This window comes from Aphelocoma coerulescens, chromosome 3 (assembly GCF_041296385.1).
Source record: "Aphelocoma coerulescens isolate FSJ_1873_10779 chromosome 3, UR_Acoe_1.0, whole genome shotgun sequence".
In the NCBI taxonomy this organism is placed as follows: Eukaryota; Metazoa; Chordata; class Aves; order Passeriformes; family Corvidae; genus Aphelocoma; species Aphelocoma coerulescens.
Genome location: NC_091016.1, coordinates 14,191,865 through 14,211,269, shown reverse-complemented (window position 1 = coordinate 14,211,269; position 19,405 = coordinate 14,191,865). Strand labels below are relative to the sequence as shown.

Here is a 19,405-nt window from a genome sequence, read left to right as displayed (position 1 = left end):
TTAAAAAGTGATGTGGCACGGCATTTCTCGGCGCGGCTGAGGGTTTCCCTCTTTCGCTTGATGCCGTGTGGAAAGAAAACCGAAGGAAAACTGTCCTAAGGAAATGGCCGGCGACCCACGGCGCCCACAGACGGACACACCGCCCGCTGCCAGCGCACCAGAGCGGGCACAGGAGCCAGGCGTCACCCGGGGCCACCCCCAGCAGGAGGGTGCCCGGTGTGGGGCCGTTTCCACAGGGAGGGAGCAGCACCTGGAGCGGCTGGAAGGCGAACAGCGGCAACGCAGCGGTGTCTGCCCGCTCCGCCGGCGGGGGAAGGTGGGGTGGGGTGGCACCCCCTTCCCCTCGCACCTCCGATAATAAAAACACGTTTTCTGAGGTAAACGCCTTCCAGTTTTACAGCCTAGGCTCGGAGGCGGCCCCGCGGTACCGGGGGGCGGCGGGACAAGACCGTGCCCTGCCGGCAACCGGGCCGCGCCAGGCCGCCCCCTCCGCCCGCCCGCCCGCACGCCTCCTCAGGGGCGCGGCGGTCCGGCAACCGCGGGGACGCGGGGACCCCCGCCGCTCCCCCGCCCGCGCCTCACGTGCCCCGCCCGGCCCCACGGGGCGCGCGCCGCTCGCTCCGCCAACCCGCGGCGCCGGCGGCCGGGCGGGGGCGGGGCTCGGGCCGGCGCCCCCCGCTCAGTGCCTCGCCCCCGCCCGCCCCGCGCCTGCAGCGCGCGGTGGCGGCGGCGCCTGGCGGGGAGGCGGGTGGTGCGCGCGCGCGCTCGCTCGCGGAGGGAAGGCGCGCGCGCGGCTCCGCCACAGGGCAACAAGTGAGGCGCTGCCCGGCCGCGCCCCCGCCCCGCCGCGGCTCCGCTCCCCCTGCCCGCCTCCTCCTCGCCACGGCCCCGGCTCCGCTCCGCTCCCCTCCGCCCGCCGCAGGCGCGCACCTCAGGCGCGGCCGGCCCTGAGGACACAGCGGTGGGGAGCGCCGTCCCGCGGGGAGGCGGCGGGACACAGGGGACGAGCCTTCCGCGGCCGCCTCGGCGCCGCCCCGGCATCGCCCTCAGGTGCGCAGCCCCCGCCCGCTGCGGGGGCCGGCGGAGCGGGGCGGCAGCGCGGAGCCGCGGCGGCCGCGAGGGCCGTGGTGGGGCGGCAGGCCGGGGCCAGGCGGGGTGGGACCCCGCGGCGAGGGCAGCCCGCGGCCGGACAAAGCATGGTGGATGCGGAGGCGGCGGCAGGAAGAACCCCGGCGGAGACCCGCGGCAGCCTGGCAAGGTACGTGCGGGGGAAGCTCGGCTGCCGCTCCCGCCAGCGCTGCCTCCGCGGGGCGGCGGGGATCGGCGCTGCCGGAGGGGCTGAGGAGGGAGGGGGGACAAAAAAAATCCCCGTTTTTAAACTTGATTTTTACCCCCCGTGGTTTTCTAGGTCTTGGGTTTTTCCTTCCCCGTCGCCTCTCGCTTATTTGCTTAGTGACCGCTGTGAGCTGGCGGCGAGGGGCGAACGGCCGGAGACATAAATTTGGGGGTTTTTAGGGCTGGGTTTTTTTCTGTTGCCTGAATGGGAGGTGACAGGCGGCGGCTGGGTGGGGTTAGAGCACGCGGGCGCCGAGTCCCTGCCCCGGCGCTCGGGAGCACGGGCAGCCGGCACATGTTGCAGCCAGAGCGGCGAGAGCAAGGCGGGGAGAGGCACGGTCTGCTGGGCATGGATGAAACTTAGGCCAGCTCAGCCCCACCGTATGTTTGTCGTCGTTTTTTAAACCATTTATTTATTTATTTAACCTTGAGTAGGCGGCGTTGGTGCCGAAGCCGTGAGGTTTTTCCAGAGAAAGCCCGAGCCGTGGGGCTGCTGCAGTGCCGGGAGCTGCTGCAAGCCGCTCCTTGGCTGGAGGGGAGGGACAGAGGGCGGCGGCGGAGCGGGGACGCTCGCACCGCTCCTGGGGTCGCCTCATTAGCCCACGGCGACCCAGCGGGTTAATTATTGACATCCGCGTTGGGGTTCTGGACAGTGTAGTGCTGAGGTAATGGCACTAAAGTATGGACTTTGGTGGACCTCTAAGGGGGGGAAATGGTATTTTTGCTGGAGGTCGCCTGAATATGTGTGCTCCTTCACGGGATGGTGTTTTTTAGCCCTTCAAACTTCCTGACACATCCTGTACCCCGTCAGGAGGGGACTTCAGGTTACTCGCAGGGATTGTGGCTGAACTGCAGCTCGCGACTCATTAGTCATTCTGCAAAAATTTGTGGTGAAAGTTACTTGAGTAACCCTTTAATCCGACTTCCCAAAATGCTCAGTGCTGTTGGGGTTGATTATTAAATACTCATGGTTAGTTTTAACTATGCAAATTAAGAGCTTGCGCGGTTCGGTTGTTGTTTGGTGGGTTTTTTTCCCTTCCCCCCCCCCCCCCTTTTTTTTTCTATTTTGGACAGAAAGACTTGGTTTGGGCACAGAAGAGTTTAGTCTGGCCGCGGAAAGATGCGTGCATAAAATTTCATGCTAGACATGTCATCTGCAAGTTATTGAGGAAACATGATTATAGCGTTGTCCTTTGAGGAAATTTCTGGTAAATTATTGGTCACCGTCTTAAAGAGAGACAGCCCGGAGTCCAGTTCTCTTTCCAAGCTGCTGAAAGCGGTTTCGTGTTCTTCTTGCAGTTCCTCTCGGGCGTCAGGCTCGGCTGCTGTCACCGAGGGCGTGTGCGGAGGGTGGGGCGGGGGCGGCAGATGGCACTCCCATGAGTGCCACGCTCGGGTCTGGTTCGGATGGAGAGCCCAGGCTGCTGGCAGAGGCTGCCTTGCCGCTCGGTGACCCGGCCTGATGCCTGATAAACCACCGGAGGAGGTGAACGAGCGCTGAATTGTTACGAAATGCGTGCAGGAAACGAAACGGGAGAATCAGCTTTTCTCATTCGGCAGATGTAATTTGTAATGGTTCGGTTTGTTGCGGGGTTTTTGTTGTTTTTTTTTTTTTTTTTTTCTTTCCTTCCCGGGGTCGTAAACAACTGGAGAAGACAGATGTCTTTAAAAAAACAATATTGCCGTGGAGCTGGATTAAAATACAGAATGCTTGTCTTGTACCTAAAAATGTAATACTGTCAGTTAGAATCAAAATATTTTGGCTTAAAGGAAACCCTGGTTTTGCTGCTTGCTTTGAACGTGTGACTTCCTACAGGAGGTGTTGTGCAGTACTGAGATGTATGGCTGTAAGGAAGCTACAGATAGATCACAAAGCGATCAAAAATAGAATTTATTTAAAGTAATTCTGTCACCTGTAAAGTGGTTTGGTTTGGATTTGTGCTTGTTTCTTTTCCCCAAGATGAGGAAAATGAAGCAAGGTAGCACTGCTGAAGGGACTTGTTTTGAAGGTCATGCTGGGAGTGCTAGCTGGCTGTCTGATGCCTTGTTTCATAATAGGTAAAACTCACTAATCTCCCCAGAGATTGTTCTTAATGAACACAGTGTCACTGGTAGTCAAAAATTTATTGTTATTGCCTGGAAGCTGCTCCTGAAATTTTTAAATACTTCTGGGTAATGAAGACGCTGCTGAGGAGATCAGTGGAGAATAGGGTTTGCTCAGAGTAAAAGCAGTGTTTGATGGGAAATGGGAATGGATAAAGTGGTGGTGTGTTCTGTGCTGGCAAATCTGGGCAATTGTCTGTATGAATAAATCACAGTGTATATAGAGGGGGGAAAAAAAGCAGGATTTGAGTCTTCATCTTCTTGCCTACCCTGGCAAAGATTCCTTGGAGAACCAAGTCTTTTGGAGGAGTGCTGCTCCATGGTGACTTGTCAATGCTGAGACCCTGAGGAATTGTCATTTTGCTGCCACCTGGTGCAGCTATTTTTGCAGTGGATCCAGCTCTGACAGTGATTTTTCCTGTTGGCTCTGTAAATCCGCTCGAAGGAGGAAAAAATGGTAGTGACAGAAGGCTTTGTCAGGGCTGATCATGTTTGAAGCGTAGGATTTGATCGTGTGTCTCCTACCACAGCCAGTATTGTCATTATCACAGCAGTCAGGAAGCAGGGCTGGCTTGTCATTGATCTGTGCACTTGACCAAAACCTCTATGGTCGTATTGCTCCAAATTAACCAGAGGACAGGAAAAAGATTGAGCAGCATCAATTAAAATCCTCAGCCAACCTCTTTGGTAACTTGTTCTTTCTCGACAGGTCACTGAATTTTTGACAAATGTGTCAGATGATCTTGCAAAATCTTCACCTCAGATGGGTTGTGAAACTTCTCAGAGTTGGTTACTTGATGGACTTTTCCTGTGTGCTGTCAGACCTGTGCCTTTTGCTGCCAAGTGACTAAAGCAGCTCTATCAGAAACACACTGAGGGCTGACATTCCAGATCTTTGTCTTTTACTGGATTTGGCTACGTGTCCTGCTATAAAAAACCCATTAATTCCTTCTTTTTGAAGAATTTGCAGTCTGCCTAGTAGAGGCTGGTAGGTTTCTTGTAGGTAAAGCTTCAAGTGTATAATTCTCAAACTTGCCAAGAATAGGCCAGAGGCAGGATGGCGGGAAGATACTGGTGAGAGTGAACTTACTATGGCAACAAGTTTTCTGTAAAAAGCACAGAATATAGAAAAAGTATGTATTTCATTAAAATAATGAGCATTTTAACATTACTGGGTCTCATGTTAATGTTTCTTGAAGGCCATAAGGATTGATTGCCTTCCAAAACCTTGAAACAACAGGTTGTTGGTTTGGGATTTTTTTCCCTGCTGTCTCTTAAATACCTTTTCTATTACTCTATGGTAAAAATGCATAAGTAATTTTGAAGCTAGTAAGCATCCATTTACTTTTTAAATTTAAATTTAATTTTTTTTTTCAGGTATATGCAATTTTAGTCCCTAGTACATTTTTAACCAAAATGTTAACAGTTAATTTAGGAAGAAGGTTTGGTGGTTGGGTGCATGTGCAATCATGGGATTAGTGTTTGATGTTTCTGGTGTGTCATAGGCTGTGTTCATATGAGTGCTTTGTCATGGAATCATAGTTGGATCAGGGATCCCCACAGGGATCCCCACAGGGATCATTGGAGTCCAAGTCCTGGCCCTGCATAGGACAGTACTTCATGTGGTTTAGAGAAGAATTTGTGTCTGTGAGTGGAGTTCACAAAAATTCCTAATGTGTTATCCCTGTTAAGCCACGTTCTGACCTCACAGAGGTATATTTAGATGTTTTTACCAGTTCACGGTCATGTCCCTTTATGTAAGGAAGCACCCTTTAAGTGCTTAAAAAACAGCAAAAAAAGAAAGAAAAGATGATGGTGATAGAATGAAATGCAGGCTCTTCCTGTCGTTTTAGTACAGAGTGACAAAGTCACCAAAAGAAGTTGGGGAATAAATGTCAGACCTGTCCAGTCACATTTTGCTGTTACAGAGGAAGCACTGACAGGTACCTTGGACTCGATCCTGCCCTTTGCCTGTATCTTTCTCGCAGATTTCCTTGGGCCTTTTAGGATTTCAGATGTGACTAAGTATAAACCTTCCCGAGTCTCCAGATCGTGTAAAACGCAGTGAAAAGACTGGTTCATTAAACTGTCTTGTGATGAACTGTGCAGAAGAATGATTGAATTGGTGCCTCGTGAGAGGCAATTGGCATTTAAGCAAGGAAAAGAATCCCACTGTGTGATGGGTGTGGTGCTGAGATTTTTAAAGGGAGAATTGATGAAGCAGTTTCCATCAGCAGTTGGTTAAGAAAGCTTTGTTGTTTGGGAGAAATACAACAGAAAGAGTTGAAAAGCATTTAATTTGGAGATAGTTTTGTTCGTCTTTGTAAATAACTTCTGAAATTTAGCAGCTGCTTCATCTTAAGCACGCTCAGAAGAGTTAGTCTTGAGAGTGAATTGGCCAAATCACTTCCATTGTAAGCCAGCTATCTAGATCAAATGAGCAAGAAATCTTGACTTGTGGGGGGGAATGACTAATTTTCCTGTAAAAGGGTAATTCTTAGAGGCTCTCGGTGGTTTATGAGCCGGCAGACGACCTGAGTATTTGTATGGGATTTACAGGAGAAGCACGGTGGTGTGAAGGTTTGTGTGCCCCACCGAGGTGTGCGTGCTGTGGGATGCGCAGCCTCCTGCCCGAGTTTCCTGCCGGGAGCATCCTGCTGTATCCCGGCAAGAAGCGGTGTCTGTGCTCCCAGCCTTGTGCTGGTGCAGCTGTTTGTGCAGCTGGGTCGTGAACTGAATTGAGGAACTAAGTGGGTTGAGAAATAACCTTTTCTGTTTGCTTGTCTTCGGGGTTATACGTAATGTAACACAGTGAGCCATGCAAATACGGGGATTCGTGGCCTGGGAAAGGTGGAATTCTTTTAACTGAGTTTAAGGAGAGCTGCTGCCAAATGCCTGACAATGCCCTGAATTTAGTGCTTGTTTATTTTACTTGAGCAATTATAGTAAATCTGGTGTTTGAAAGTTAGAAAATGCTAATGGAAAGCTGTCTTTGGGATGGAAATTGTTGTTGCAAACTTATTGTTGATTTGTTTTTGAATAAAAACAATTAAACCCATGCAAAACTCCCTTAAGTTGATTACTGAAACCACTCTGAAGCTTTGTGGATGCTCACTTTGGTGTGCAGGTAGCAGGTACAGAAGGTGCTACTCAGATTTAGAAGTCTCTAATCGGGTTAGATGCATATCTGCTGCTAACAAAAATGGGAGTTAGCTGCCTAACCGGCTTAAAGATCCTTTTCAAAATCCTCCTGGTACTTATATGCATCTCTAGCTGCCTAAAGCTTCTGGAGAAATTATTCCCTTTTCCATGAACTTGGTAGGCTAGAACTAGATCTGTATCTTAGCTTTTATAGCTTTGAAGGACAATGAACTTCTCTGCTTTAAATGAATTATTCAGAAAGATGAAGAACTTTTCCTGTAAATGTTAATTACACCTGAAACCAAAACCAGTTGAAGGCAAAAGTATTTTTCATGTATTTGCATTTTAAAATGTAGGTTTTGCATTCTTCAACACGTGTTTAGCTCAGTACTGTAAGTTCAGAGGCAGATCCCAGAATTCTGGCATGAATATTCACAGTATGAATTTGGTTTGAATTGACTTCTGAATAACCACATAGCACTGGCAGGGAAATATGGCTCGAGATTGCTGGGAAGTTTACCATCCCAGTTGTGTATCCCATCACACAAAGGCAGCAGCTTAGGGAAGTCAGATTGTAAACCAGTGTTCATTTTTAACCCAAAAGTACAGTGGTCACCAGGGGTAGGTAGTGGCTTCATCAGCCATACCATGTTACATTGTTCTTGCTTTTGAAACATAGTTTTTAGGTTGTGTTTTGTGTCTAACATGGGCAAGAAGACAAAGCAGAGGTAAAATTTTGATGACCTGAGGTATGGTGCTTGAAGGATGGCTTTGTTAGTTGACTAAGTAATGGCTGTTCTCTGTGCAGCCATAGAGGTGGTTGGAATATCGTTAAGGCAGCATTAATTACTGGTTTTAAGATAAAACCGGAAGAGATAGCCGGAGCAGATGAGTTGTCTTGTCTGCGGAAGTTATGGTTGTCTGCATTTTGCACAGGTTTTCTAAATCATGAGTTTTATTTCAAATACAGCATGGAAAGTAAGAAGCAAGAGAGTGTCTGTCCTGCAGACTTTCTCTAAGTGCCCACTGAAAGCATCGGTGAGGTTTGCAATGTGTCATATCCATTCTTCATTCTTTCTTACCAGAACTAGCACTGATCCAAGCACGAGGTGTCTGGGAGGAAGGTGGTTCCTTATCCACTTCCTTGGCTTTCTAGTAACTATGGGCAGATAAAGTGCAGCTGAAACGAGCCCCACAGCAAACAGCAGACAGGGGTGGGTGTTGCACTGACTTGGGTACAGGAAGTGTCAGAGAAATTCGGGCCCCAGGGTGTACCTTGTAGTGGATGAGGTTGCCAAGACTCTTTGTGCCTCTGGTGGAGCAGTGCTGGTTGTGTCTGGCCCTGCCTGAGGAGCTCTGGATGAAGGTGGGAAGCAGCCCAGCAGTGCTGTGCAGCAGCAGCAGTGTGCTGGTACATGAAAGCTTAGGCTGGTGACAGATGGGCTCTGCTGTGGCCTGGGCTGTGTGAGCCTTCCCTCTTCTCCTGCACCGTTCCTGCCGTTTGTGCAGCACATCATCAAGTGATGTGAGCTGGCTGAAAGCTAATTGCTGCTTTACTGTAGGCTCTTTATCGTCCTCCAGCTCCCTGGACTGATTCACCACAATCAAATCAGTGCAAAGGTAGATGGGACTGTGCAGTTTATGCAAGGGAAGGAATAAACTACAGGAGTGAGTCAGCTATGACTGAAACTGTTTTAAACTGCCATGGAGCTGTGCTCCCCAACTTCTAATTGATGTGATGAATGACAATTAATTTTGTTCCAAGAAATATTTCTGTGCTGACACTCAGTTAAACCGCTTCTCTTGATTCTTTATAATTTACTGTTCGTTCAAGCTGAAGCCTGTCAAGGGAAAACTGAAGTTCTTAAGTCAGAAGCTGGCAGCTCCGGGTTATTCCTAACAAATTTACAACGTCATTCTAAAGCTTGAACTGACCTTAGAATGACATGGAAATTTTTTGTATTAAGCAACTGGGAAAAACAGGTCACATCTACTACCACAGGCCCTCAAATACTGGCATATTAAACTTCTATATTCATTTTTATAGCAAGATGAGATCTTACCCTCGGTTGTCAGTGTGAAATCTCAATTACTGGAGAAAACCCCAAACCAACAACCCAAACCATTTTTACTGTTGACACTGAACTGTGCCATAAAACAAATCAAATCAAAGATAAACCGAGACTTTTCCTGGAGTTTCAATGGTGCCGGATAGTTGTTTATTAAGTCTTATCAGAGGAACAGAGCCACTAGCGTGACCCAGGTACAGCATAGAGCACAGAAAGCAGGAGAGAAGTCCAATTATCAAGATTTACACGGCCTTTTAAAGATAATTTAACCAATAGTTACTAAAAATGTATATTATTTTCACTTTCCTACCAATTATTCAGTAACACGGGCAGGAACTGCGGAATTCTCTATCCAATCATTCCAAACTACTTTTACTGCAGAACATGGAGGAGTAGAAGGAGACGAAGGTTTGGAGAACAACAACAATCCTCCATTTTGATATTTTTTACTCTTATCTATTTGCTACAAAGAGAAGCCCAAAACCAGTTTTTCACCCTGTGACAATCTTACATAGCAGTCTATCACCTAATTCACACCACTGTATTTTCTAGTTCCTGTCTGATCGTTGGTAATTTTTTCCAAGGTTGGGTTAAAGCAGTGTTGTTCAGGGGGGTAAGAACCCTTAAAAGCAGGCAGAGAAATATTCTTGGCACTCTGGGTTCCTACAACTGTTAAACAAAGAAGTGAAACTTTTTTCAGCACAAGTTTTTTGTTTCTTTTGGGTTTGGGTTTTTTTTCATGAGCAGGTAGGAACACCTTCATGGATGTCTAGTTTGGCTGCAGGCGTGCCAGTATAGAATGGTAATATTAGCACGATGCACTAATTTATTGAGACACTGCCACTGTTTAAATTGACTTACATAGGTGTAGTGTACATGTGTGGCTCCACTGCTTGTTCATCCCCGTGGAAAACTGTGACCAAACTCAAGTAGTCTATACCAGTAGAAAAATTGGAATATCCAGTAAACCTGGGACTGAGTTTACAGAATATTTTTCATAATGGTCATAGGGCATTTCTTGTATGTGCCTGGATCTTCTATAGAAAAAACAATTCAAATATGAAACTGAGCATTTTTTCAGCCAATCCAAGGTTTTAATTTTAACAGGTCAGAAGAAAATATTTAGGTCTAACTTGCAGTGAATTCAGTAGGTGCACTGTATTTAGATATGTTCTCAATCAAACCCAGAGCTTTTGTGAGGGACACCTGCACATAACTTAAAATACTGACAGGGTTGAGATGATCTGATGATTGACTGGTAGCTGACTTATTTAAAAATGGGTGAAAAAATAGGTTAAAGGTTTGGGGATTTCAGCAGTTTGGCTTGGGGTTGGAAGTATTCAGTTTGAGACAGTGGTGAGCCGATGGTATCTCTTCTGTCTAAGTGTTCTGTCAAGCAGGAATTTCACAGAGGGTGGTTTTAAAGAAGTTAAAAGTAAGTTTTTACTGTTGAATGACTTTGTAAAGATAACTTAATGCAAAAGATAACTTGATGCAGACTCTGTGGGTTGCTGCAGTATTTCTAAGCACCAATATAAAGTCAACAAAACTTCTGTTTCCTAGATGTTATTTTAAATAGTGCACCTTAAAAGGCAACATCCTGGTAGCTTCTCTTTTCTGCTTAAAGAGCTAGAGGGAGGGGAAAACCTGAAATTAGTCCAAAAGGTGGCAGGAAACACAGTATTGTGAAGATCCTGGAATTCTGCTCCTCAGAACTTAGCATTCAGCAGTAAATTAAAGAACTGTTTGGTCTTTAATAGCATAGTTGAAAGCTGACATCAGTAGTGTGGGGCAGCAATCAAGTAGCTATTAGGGAATTTTGGGTTCTTATGAAACTTTTACAAACTTGAATGCAGTAGGGATTTCCCCACCGATTTGTAGCAGCTTTTGACAAGTTAACTCCTGGAGTTTCATGGAATAGACCGCTGTGAGCAATGCCTTGAGACAATGCTGTGAGTTATCTGATTGCTTCCAGAAGCGAGACTCTGCATAACAAAAATCTGCTGCCGTGCAGGTGGTGGCAGTCTGGGAAATTTAAATGTAGTGCACATAGATCCCCCAGGTAGCTGCAGGGGCTGTCTGCACTGCACCCACAGGAACTGGCTTCAACGATGATGTGCTTGTCTGCTGGCAGGTTTGTAGGATGGTGTTCTCACCTAATGAAGGTTGACTCGACCCGGCGCAGGAATGTGGTCACTTGTGATGATGGAAAAGAACCCTGCTGGAACTTGTTTCCTCTGCTTGCTTGTGGTTGTGACTTGGATGAGGTCAGAGAGCCTGCAAGTGGAGTCTTGCTTTGCTCTTGCACTCCAGAGCCATCCCTTGTGTGGGTTGCACGATGACTTCATGGTCTTCGTGCAAAACTGAGTGTACTGTGAGGCTTGCACCTCATACCAAGCCCCACTGATATATAACTCTGAAAAAATCCTCCACTAACTTTTTAAAGTACTGAATTATTTCTTTTTGTTGTTGTTACTGTCATATTAAGAATGACCAAGTAGAAGGGAAAGGGCTGACAGATGAAAGTTCATCATATAGCTTGTATGGCAAATGTATATAGAGAAAATAATGTCAAATATTTTTTATTATTAATTTGTGTTTTCCAAGGGTTCCTCTCTTGTGTGGTAATAGAATAACAAGTCATTCCAAGTTCTTGGTGTGGGGAAAAAATTGAGGAACCAGTATAATTTATAGTAGTTGAAAATATAGAGAGATTCAAAAACTGGTTGGACACAGTGAGATTAAGTTCAATTACATAAGTAAACATTGCTCAAATGCAAGTCTGGCCCTCTAAAACCTTATTATAGGAAACCAGGGGAGCATTACTGGAGAAATGCCTCTCTACCATTGGTTCTGTTGGAGGTGGGGCATTTCTTAGTGGGGTTGGTGAGGTTTTTGGTATTGCTTTTGGGGTTTGTTTTTTTTTTTTGAGCAAAAATGTGCTGAAGGTAACTAGTGGGAGACAGAATGTGAGGTTACTTTGGCATTTATTCAAACTCTTTACAGTTCTTTATGCCTTGGGCTATGTTTTAGGAAAATATATGCACATCCTTCCCTAGTCTTGCTATATTTACTCGGATCTTGAAATTCCATGCCTGAGTTTCACTGGTGTCCTTTGGTATTAAAATACTGGAAGATTAGAATTTCTCACAAAGCTAAGTAATATGCTGAAAGATGTCTCAGAGCGGGTACATGCAAACAATTAATGTTAAAATAAACATCATGCTCTGAATTTCAGTGCACTTTTTGATGCTTGGAGTGGAGTGTTATCTTGGTTACTTTCCTGCAACTGGAACATTGTTTCAGGCTGTCTTGCGTGGAGAACACAGAAAACATTGACTGTTTCCAGGGGTAACCACTGTGTGAGAAAGGCTTCTGCAGAAGGGCAACACGGGTATCTGTTCAACATTTTCCTGTTCTTAAGGTTTTCTTAATCACTGCTGTATAGAAGTGGATTTGTGTAAAATTCTGAGGGGGGAAAAAGAGATTTGACTGTGCGTAGTCAGAAAATAAACAGTGTTCAAGTTCTTTAAAGCTGGAAATAGCACAGACTCGTTACAACAGCCTGGGGCTCTCAACATCATCTCATTCCAAAACTGTGCCGTTGCTCAATCCCGAAATCTCTTGACTCACTGAGCAGAGCTGAGCTATTAAGACAACTGATGCATGTCACAGGAGGTTAGAAGGACTCCATATGGCTTGTGGTGTGTTAAGTAGCTACAGCAGTGATTTGCAGAAGCGTAGTGTCACTGCCGCGTGTGCTGTTGCTGGCGCTGTCGGAAGTGGTGCTGCATGTACAGCTGCTGCAAGGGATGTCAGGCCCTACACTGAAGTTGTGTGGGAAGATCCAAGGCTGCCCTAGCACCAGTTACAGCCTCTGCAAAGAGAGAGAGGTTGTTAGGTCTGCTGGGTGCCTGAAATACAGCTTGGCTGTGCCAGATTCCTGAGAGTTCAGTCCTGAACCAGTAGGGTGGTAGGTGTGATACCTGCAGATAACAGGGATTATCTTATCTTATCTTTTGTCAGCCCCAGTAGGTAAATGGACTTGTAATGCTTGGGTTTGGCAGTCACATAATGCAGACGTGGTACTCAGCCCATTTAGAAAATACAGCCTAACTCCTGCCCTCAGAAAAGTATTTGCAGTGAAAGGCTGTGGCTTCTGTCAGACTTGGAGGAGGTGGAAGAGTTGGGTGTTCTACCTTGAGCCTGCACAAATGGTGATTAGATTGGTTCAGCTGCCTGTGGATCCACAGCCTGGAACAGGGTTGATGCTGGGAGTGCTTACTTGTGGTGGTGATACCATTTACTGTGCTGTGTGTGATGGAGCCACTGTCATCTCGCCAGACTTGAACCTTCTCTGCTGAAAAGTCCTACCAAGTCTAACAGCAAATGGGGATTTTTCTGCTCAGGATCCCTGTCTCATTTGCTGCAGGTGGATTGAGGGATTCTGTTGAGTGTTTGAAACAAAGTCTCTGCAAATCATGTCTCATTATGTCAGAAGAGTCTCGGGTCAAGTATCCAGGTGAATTAGAGGTGTTGAATACTCACAGCTTCGTAAGCTGGGGGCTGTGACAGATGAGCTGTGTGGTGCTGCATATCCCAAAAAATCAAGCTTTGGCTGAGCTCTTGACAATCCTGTGCTTGTTGGCTTTCCTAGGAGGGAGCAGTCCCCCTGTCATCTCTGGAGTACCGGGATCATAAGTCAGATACCACATCATTTGTTGCTTAGTGAGAAGGACAGGGCAGACATGGCCTGATGTGCATGCTGAGCTCTGTGGAACAGCACAAAACAGGGGACTGCTCCTTCTCCAGTGTATGAGTGTCTAGTGAAAGAGAAATGTAGAAAAACTGTATATTTATCTGGTTTTAGTGGCAGTTGAAAGAGGAAGATAAAGTTTTTTTGAAGTCTGTGTGACCAACCCAATGCTTTCTTAACAGTTCAGCTGTTTAGTTTAAATTATGGCACTGACCACAAAGTGTGGTTTTGTCCTTGAGTTATAGGAGAAAACTACTTTAAAATTAGAACAGAGACTTCATGCCTGCCTGAGAGTAGACTATGAAATAAAGTAGATCTGGCCTGAGCATTTACAAAGACAAATATGCAGATGGTACTTGAGGAAGAACAGGGATTTTTCTGAGAGGCTGTTTTTTCTAGGAGTAGCTTTGGATTTCAGTTCAGGAAACCCCCACCCCCTTTTGGATTTAATAGCGATTGTGGATCAAATAAGAGAAAAAAAGATTACTGATTATTTACTTGCTGATTTTTTCCTAAATTTTTAGTAGTTTAGTGTTTAACGTGTTGAGTAGTAAAACAAAGTAAGACTGATCAAACTGTAAAGAGACCAAAGGCCAGTCTAGCTCAGGTGTCTGGGGATGGCTGCAAAAAAGAACAGAGCAGCAAGTACAAAGTGTACTTCTCAGTGTGCCTTTCTCTGTGACCTCAGGGCCTGAGGCAATGCTCACAGCTGGGCTTTCAACAGGCAGTACAAATTTATTTCATTAGGTTTTTCTGATTTTGCCATAATCATTTATACTCCTGGCACATGAAAGTGTCTCCGACAGTGAGTTCTGTATGTGACTTCAATGTAGTCTTTGTAACCTTCTGATTAACTCGGAATTATTTGTGGAGCTTGTACACTGATGTACCCCAGGGCTAGTAAACAGTTTGGTAAGCACTGCTCTGGAGGAACACACTGTTTCCATGTTGCTCCCTGTACTGTGCACCCTGCATTCTGACAGCTGTGGAAGAAAGAGGGATTGATCCATTGTCTCCCCCAGTGAAAACTGAGATGGGTCACAGAACTTTTGATACAACAAAGATGTACACATACTGTTCCAAATCTTGCATATATGGGAGACCTCTCCTTTTTAAATTTCTTTTCAGGCTTTTTTCCTTCCTAGTAATAATTACACTTCTACTTTCACTTACCATTTGAATTCCTTTTTCCAGTTGGAGGGGAAAAAATAAATCCAGGTTCATGTTCTCTTCTGTCTGCCGAGATCTGAATACCAGCTGGCGAGTTTTGTCAGCCTTTCTCTCAAGGAACAGCCAAGAGAAATTGTCAAAAACTGATTGTGTGCTTTAAAATTTGGCTCTGCCTTTTATGTAATTGGAATGTGTGAGAGTGCAAGTATAAAAGCTTGAAACCTAATTTAAAAATAACTGACCTTATCATATAGCAATTTATTCTATACCCTTCAGCTCACCTTACTAGCAGGAAAAAAAAAGGTTTCTCAGCCTGCCTTTGCCAAGCTGAGGGCTCAGATTCTAATTATTATACAGTCAAGTGTTTAAAGGGGATCTAAATGAGAAGCAAGAACTGCTGGCTAATTTAGACTCACCATGAAAAGCTGTGTAACTTTCCTAAGCCACAAATGGAAGCTTCACATTTTTACCAGCTTGCTGATGAAACCCCAAACCATATGTGTATGTTTTAGAGACAGATTAGCTTTTGGTTCTTTGTGGGTGTAGGTAACCTTGGTTTTTAGGCTACTAACTTGCATAGTCTTCATTTGAAAGGAGTTTGCATTTTTAATGAGATCAATAACCTGCTGTGAAGAAAGCTGAAAATCTTTTTTTTTAAATTTATTTCTAGATATGAGAAATGAGTGTTGGACGCAGAAGATTAAAGCTGCTGGGAATTCTGATGATGGTAAACATTTTTATTTATGTGATTGTGGAAGTCTCAAAGAGTGGCAGCCAAGACAAGAATGCAAAAGGCCATGTTGTTATACCACGGAGCACGTTCTGGAGGAAATACACTCCTCACAAAGCTTATTGGAACAAACAGCAACAGAAGCTTGAGCTGCTGTACAACCCTATCCTGTCCTTGCTTTCCAATATGACTGTGGAAGAGAACTTAGTTTCTAACCTGAGTGCTCTCAGTTCCTGTGACCCTGACCCCTTGGTGCATTCAGAGGTTAGTGACTTTGCAAACTTGCCAGACAGATTCAAAGACTTCCTCCTCTATTTGAGGTGTAGAAATTACTCATTGCTAATGGATCAGCCAAACAAGTGTGAACAGAAACCTTTCCTGCTGCTGGCTATTAAGTCACTTATACCCCATTTTGATAGAAGACAAGCAATTAGGGAATCCTGGGGCAAGGAAATAAAATCAGGGGATGTGACAGTCAGAAGGGTCTTCTTACTTGGACAGACCCCACCAGAGGATAATTTTCCTGACCTTTCACACATGATTAAATTTGAGAGTGACACCCACCGAGACATTCTCCTCTGGAACTACAGAGACACTTTCTTCAATCTGACTCTGAAAGAGGTGCTGTTTCTGAAGTGGGTCAGCAGCAGCTGCGCAAACGTCCAGTTTATTTTTAAGGGCGATGATGATGTTTTTGTGAATACCAATCAGATCCTGGATTACTTGAAGAGCTTATCAAAGGAAAAAGCCAAAGACTTATTTATAGGCGACGTGATCAAAGATGCTGGACCTCACAGAGAGAAAAAATTGAAGTACTACATCCCAGAAAGTGTTTATGAAGGTTCATATCCCCCGTACGCAGGAGGCGGTGGGTTTCTGTACTCTGGTGATCTGGCACTAAGACTGAATAATGCATCTGACCAGGTACTCCTCTACCCTATTGATGATGTTTATACTGGAATGTGCCTTCAGAAGCTTGGGCTTGCTCCAGAAAAACACAAAGGCTTCAAAACGTTTGATATCGAAGAGAAATACAGAAATAACATCTGTTCCTACACAAACTTAATGTTAGTGCATAGTAGAAAACCTCAAGAAATGATTAAGATTTGGACACGCTTGCAAGATCCACACTTAAATTGTTAAAGTAATGTGCATAAGTGTCTTAAGTCCAAAAAACTTTCCAAGTTTGAATTCCTGAAGCTCTGTTTAATAATGAATTTTTGCTGTAAACCTTTTCCTGTACTTTTGAAAATGAGGTTAATACTAAAATTTGAAGGGATGGCCTGAAGACTTGGTCCTGACTTTTCCACTGTCCTGGTGGTCGTTATGTTTCAATATTGGTCTTAATTTTAAAAAAGACTTTGAGGATATAACTAGCTGTCAGTGACTGATTAGCTGTGCTGGAAACACAGGGATTGCCTACCACAGTGCATCTTTCATTAATTGTGATGGTGGAAGTTAATTTTCCCTTGAGTAGTGTTTGTGTGTGGAAACCACTGTAAATTGAAAATACACAAATTGGAGGAATGTAGTTTTACATTTAGATATGATACACTTACGAGACTTTAAATTTAGAATTTTTTTTTTAATTTTTAGTTTTCAGTCCTTTTGCACCCTGGAACAGTTTTTTTTCCTTTACTTATGATCCTTTGTGCAAAATGTACCCGTGTCTGAAGGATTTACCCTTTTATTAGATGAAGCTTTTTTTTTTTTACAAAAAAAAAAAATCATAATTCTGCTTGAAATGCCCCCTAAGAGCTCAATGTATAAGGAAAAAGAAGAAGAGGTTTTTTGGGGGGCTGGGCAGGTAGGGCTGCCCCCACCTTAAGCCTACGTACTGAAGCTGACTTGGTGCTCATGTTGTTTATGTGGAAAGCTACTCTGGTCAATCCTTGTTTTCTGTTTGGGCACTAAATGTGATCAGGTAGCTTGATTTGATGGAAATGACTGAAATTGCACATTGCTTCTTGAGAGCATGGTTTGGATCTCCTGTAAAGTGGTGGTGAATCTGGAATTGTGCAGATCCCAAGAGTTTCGAATTTCGAACCAAACTTTGAAGTTTGCATGAAGCCTCATGTAGAGTTACACACGTTCTCGAAACTCAGATCTTCTCTATTTCCACATCTTGCTTATAAGAATTACTCTAAATAGTGGTTGCTTTCTTTGTATATGTAGAAGTGCCTGTCTATTTATTGTTCAGATTGAAGACCAAAACATTTTCTTAAATATATTTTGTGTAACATTTTATTTGTATAGTGTCGTCACTCGGATATTTAAATAGAGCATGATATTTTAAATCTGAGATGTGTAACATGTTAAATAAAGCTAATGGTTATTTTTGAATTTGAAAAATAAAATGTGATTTAAATTTTCTGGTAATGCTTCATGTTGACTTGCAGAGCAGTTGCACTCTACATTTCAGAAGTTCAGAAATGAAGGGTTTTATTTGACAGATTTCTCTAAGCTTGTGTAGCAGATTATGAAAGAAAATATCACAGTTGTACCTGTACTTGTTAGATGCTGTAATAGGTGGGCAACTCTGACAAAGGCAAGGGAGACATTAAGTGCCTTGGGACAAACAGTATGTACAGAAATAATTGCCTGTACATACCACTGCTGGTGTTATTGAAAGGAGTCAAGGAGTGGATTGAATGGCTGGCACTTTGAATTTTTTGATTGAAACAACTTGGCAGCAACACCTCTTTTTTTGCTTTTTCACCTGCTTTCTTTCTCCTTTGATTACCTGGATTGTACTTTATCTGTTCAGGGAGAGGTGAGGTGTTCTGGTCCTTCACCTCTTTGTTCTGTAGATGGCCATGTTGACCCCAGCATGGATAAAAAGACAGGCTGTGCTCTGGTGTTGTGCTGTGAGGTTTGACCCTTGTGCTTTGTCATTCCTCATGGGAAGTGACACCTTTCTGAAGGAGCTGCAGGTTTTACATGAGTTACTTCCTACCCTGTTCTTCCCTGCTAAGCACCCTGTTTCTTTAAATATTCATGGGACTTTTGTAAGGAGTTTGGGCCAAGTGAAAGAAAATAAGTTATGCTGATGGTGAGAGATGCAAGAAGAGATGTATTGTTAAGAGTCTTGGCAGGGGGAGGAGGGAAGGGGGAGAGAGAAGAAGTGAGGGAGGGATGAAAAGGAGGGTGCTGGGGGTGAGTGGAGACATGGAGGGGAAAGAGAGGCAGAAACAAGTGAGCACTAAACAAACAGCTGAGGTCCACGGAAGGAGCAAACACAAACAAGAGAGTTGCAGCAAAAAGAGGGGCAGGAATAGAGCCCAAGAATTAAATTGCGTGAGTAAGGTAGGGTGGAGTGCACATGTGATGTTAAATGAAATGGGTGGGACTGGTGGAGTGCCAGCATTAATTATTTAATTTATACCCTTCTCTGTAACCATGAGATCAAAACCAGGCCTCTTGCGTGGGACACACCTGATAATAAGGAAAAACAGGCTCAGCGGCACTTGGGAAGGAGAAGAGCTGCGAGAAAGCATTTCCCCACCTTGTGAAGTGACAGGAGAAAGGGCAGAGGACAAGGCCGAGCGGGTGCTGCTGGGGGGAGAAATTGGACAGACCAGTTTTGTTTGCTCCGAGTGTGGAGAAGAACCGGTGGCTGTGTCTGGTCCACTCCCACGGACAAAGAATTGTCTTGGCAAATAATTGGGAGTGTGTGGAGTAAAGAGTAAGGGAAATAAATAACAGAGATAAAAGAACAGAATGCATCCAAAAGTGCCATGGGAATGGGATTTGGGGACAGTTGGGACACAGAAGGTGAAAAGTCTTTAAAAAGTTTGTGCAACAACCTGTATCTACTGTATTCTACTGTATCTTTCTTAAATGCTGTTAAACACTTAAATTTCTGTTGTATTTTTTCTTAAATTAAAGGGAAGTAGTCTACTAAGATGAAGGCATGAGAAAATTTGACTACAATGGAAATAATGGAATTCGAAAACTGAAATAAGATGTGTTTGGAGGAGACAGTTGAATGTGGGTGCAGTCTTTGGGTTTTTTTCTTCCCTGAATACAGCAGGGAAAATGAAGTGCTGCTGTGATTAAGTAACACTGCAGCAGGGTGAGCCATTAGAATCCATTAGGTTG

General features: G+C 44.7%; 1 protein-coding gene across 2 annotated transcripts; it reads left to right on the top strand.

Moving 5' to 3' along the window:
* Nucleotides 1-743: 743 nt before the first annotated feature.
* Nucleotides 744-17,676, top strand: B3GNT2 (UDP-GlcNAc:betaGal beta-1,3-N-acetylglucosaminyltransferase 2). Of its 2 annotated transcripts, none has more exons than XM_069009120.1 (2): nucleotides 744-1,258; nucleotides 15,245-17,676. In XM_069009120.1, the coding sequence occupies exon 2, from the start codon at nucleotides 15,254-15,256 to the stop codon at nucleotides 16,445-16,447; it is 1,194 nt and encodes a 397-aa protein (XP_068865221.1). In that variant the 5' UTR covers nucleotides 744-1,258; nucleotides 15,245-15,253; the 3' UTR covers nucleotides 16,448-17,676. The 2 variants fall into 2 exon arrangements, with proteins under 2 accessions (XP_068865221.1, XP_068865222.1); XM_069009121.1 differs by lacking the exon at nucleotides 744-1,258 and adding an exon at nucleotides 1,612-1,716.
* Nucleotides 17,677-19,405: the final 1,729 nt, after the last annotated feature.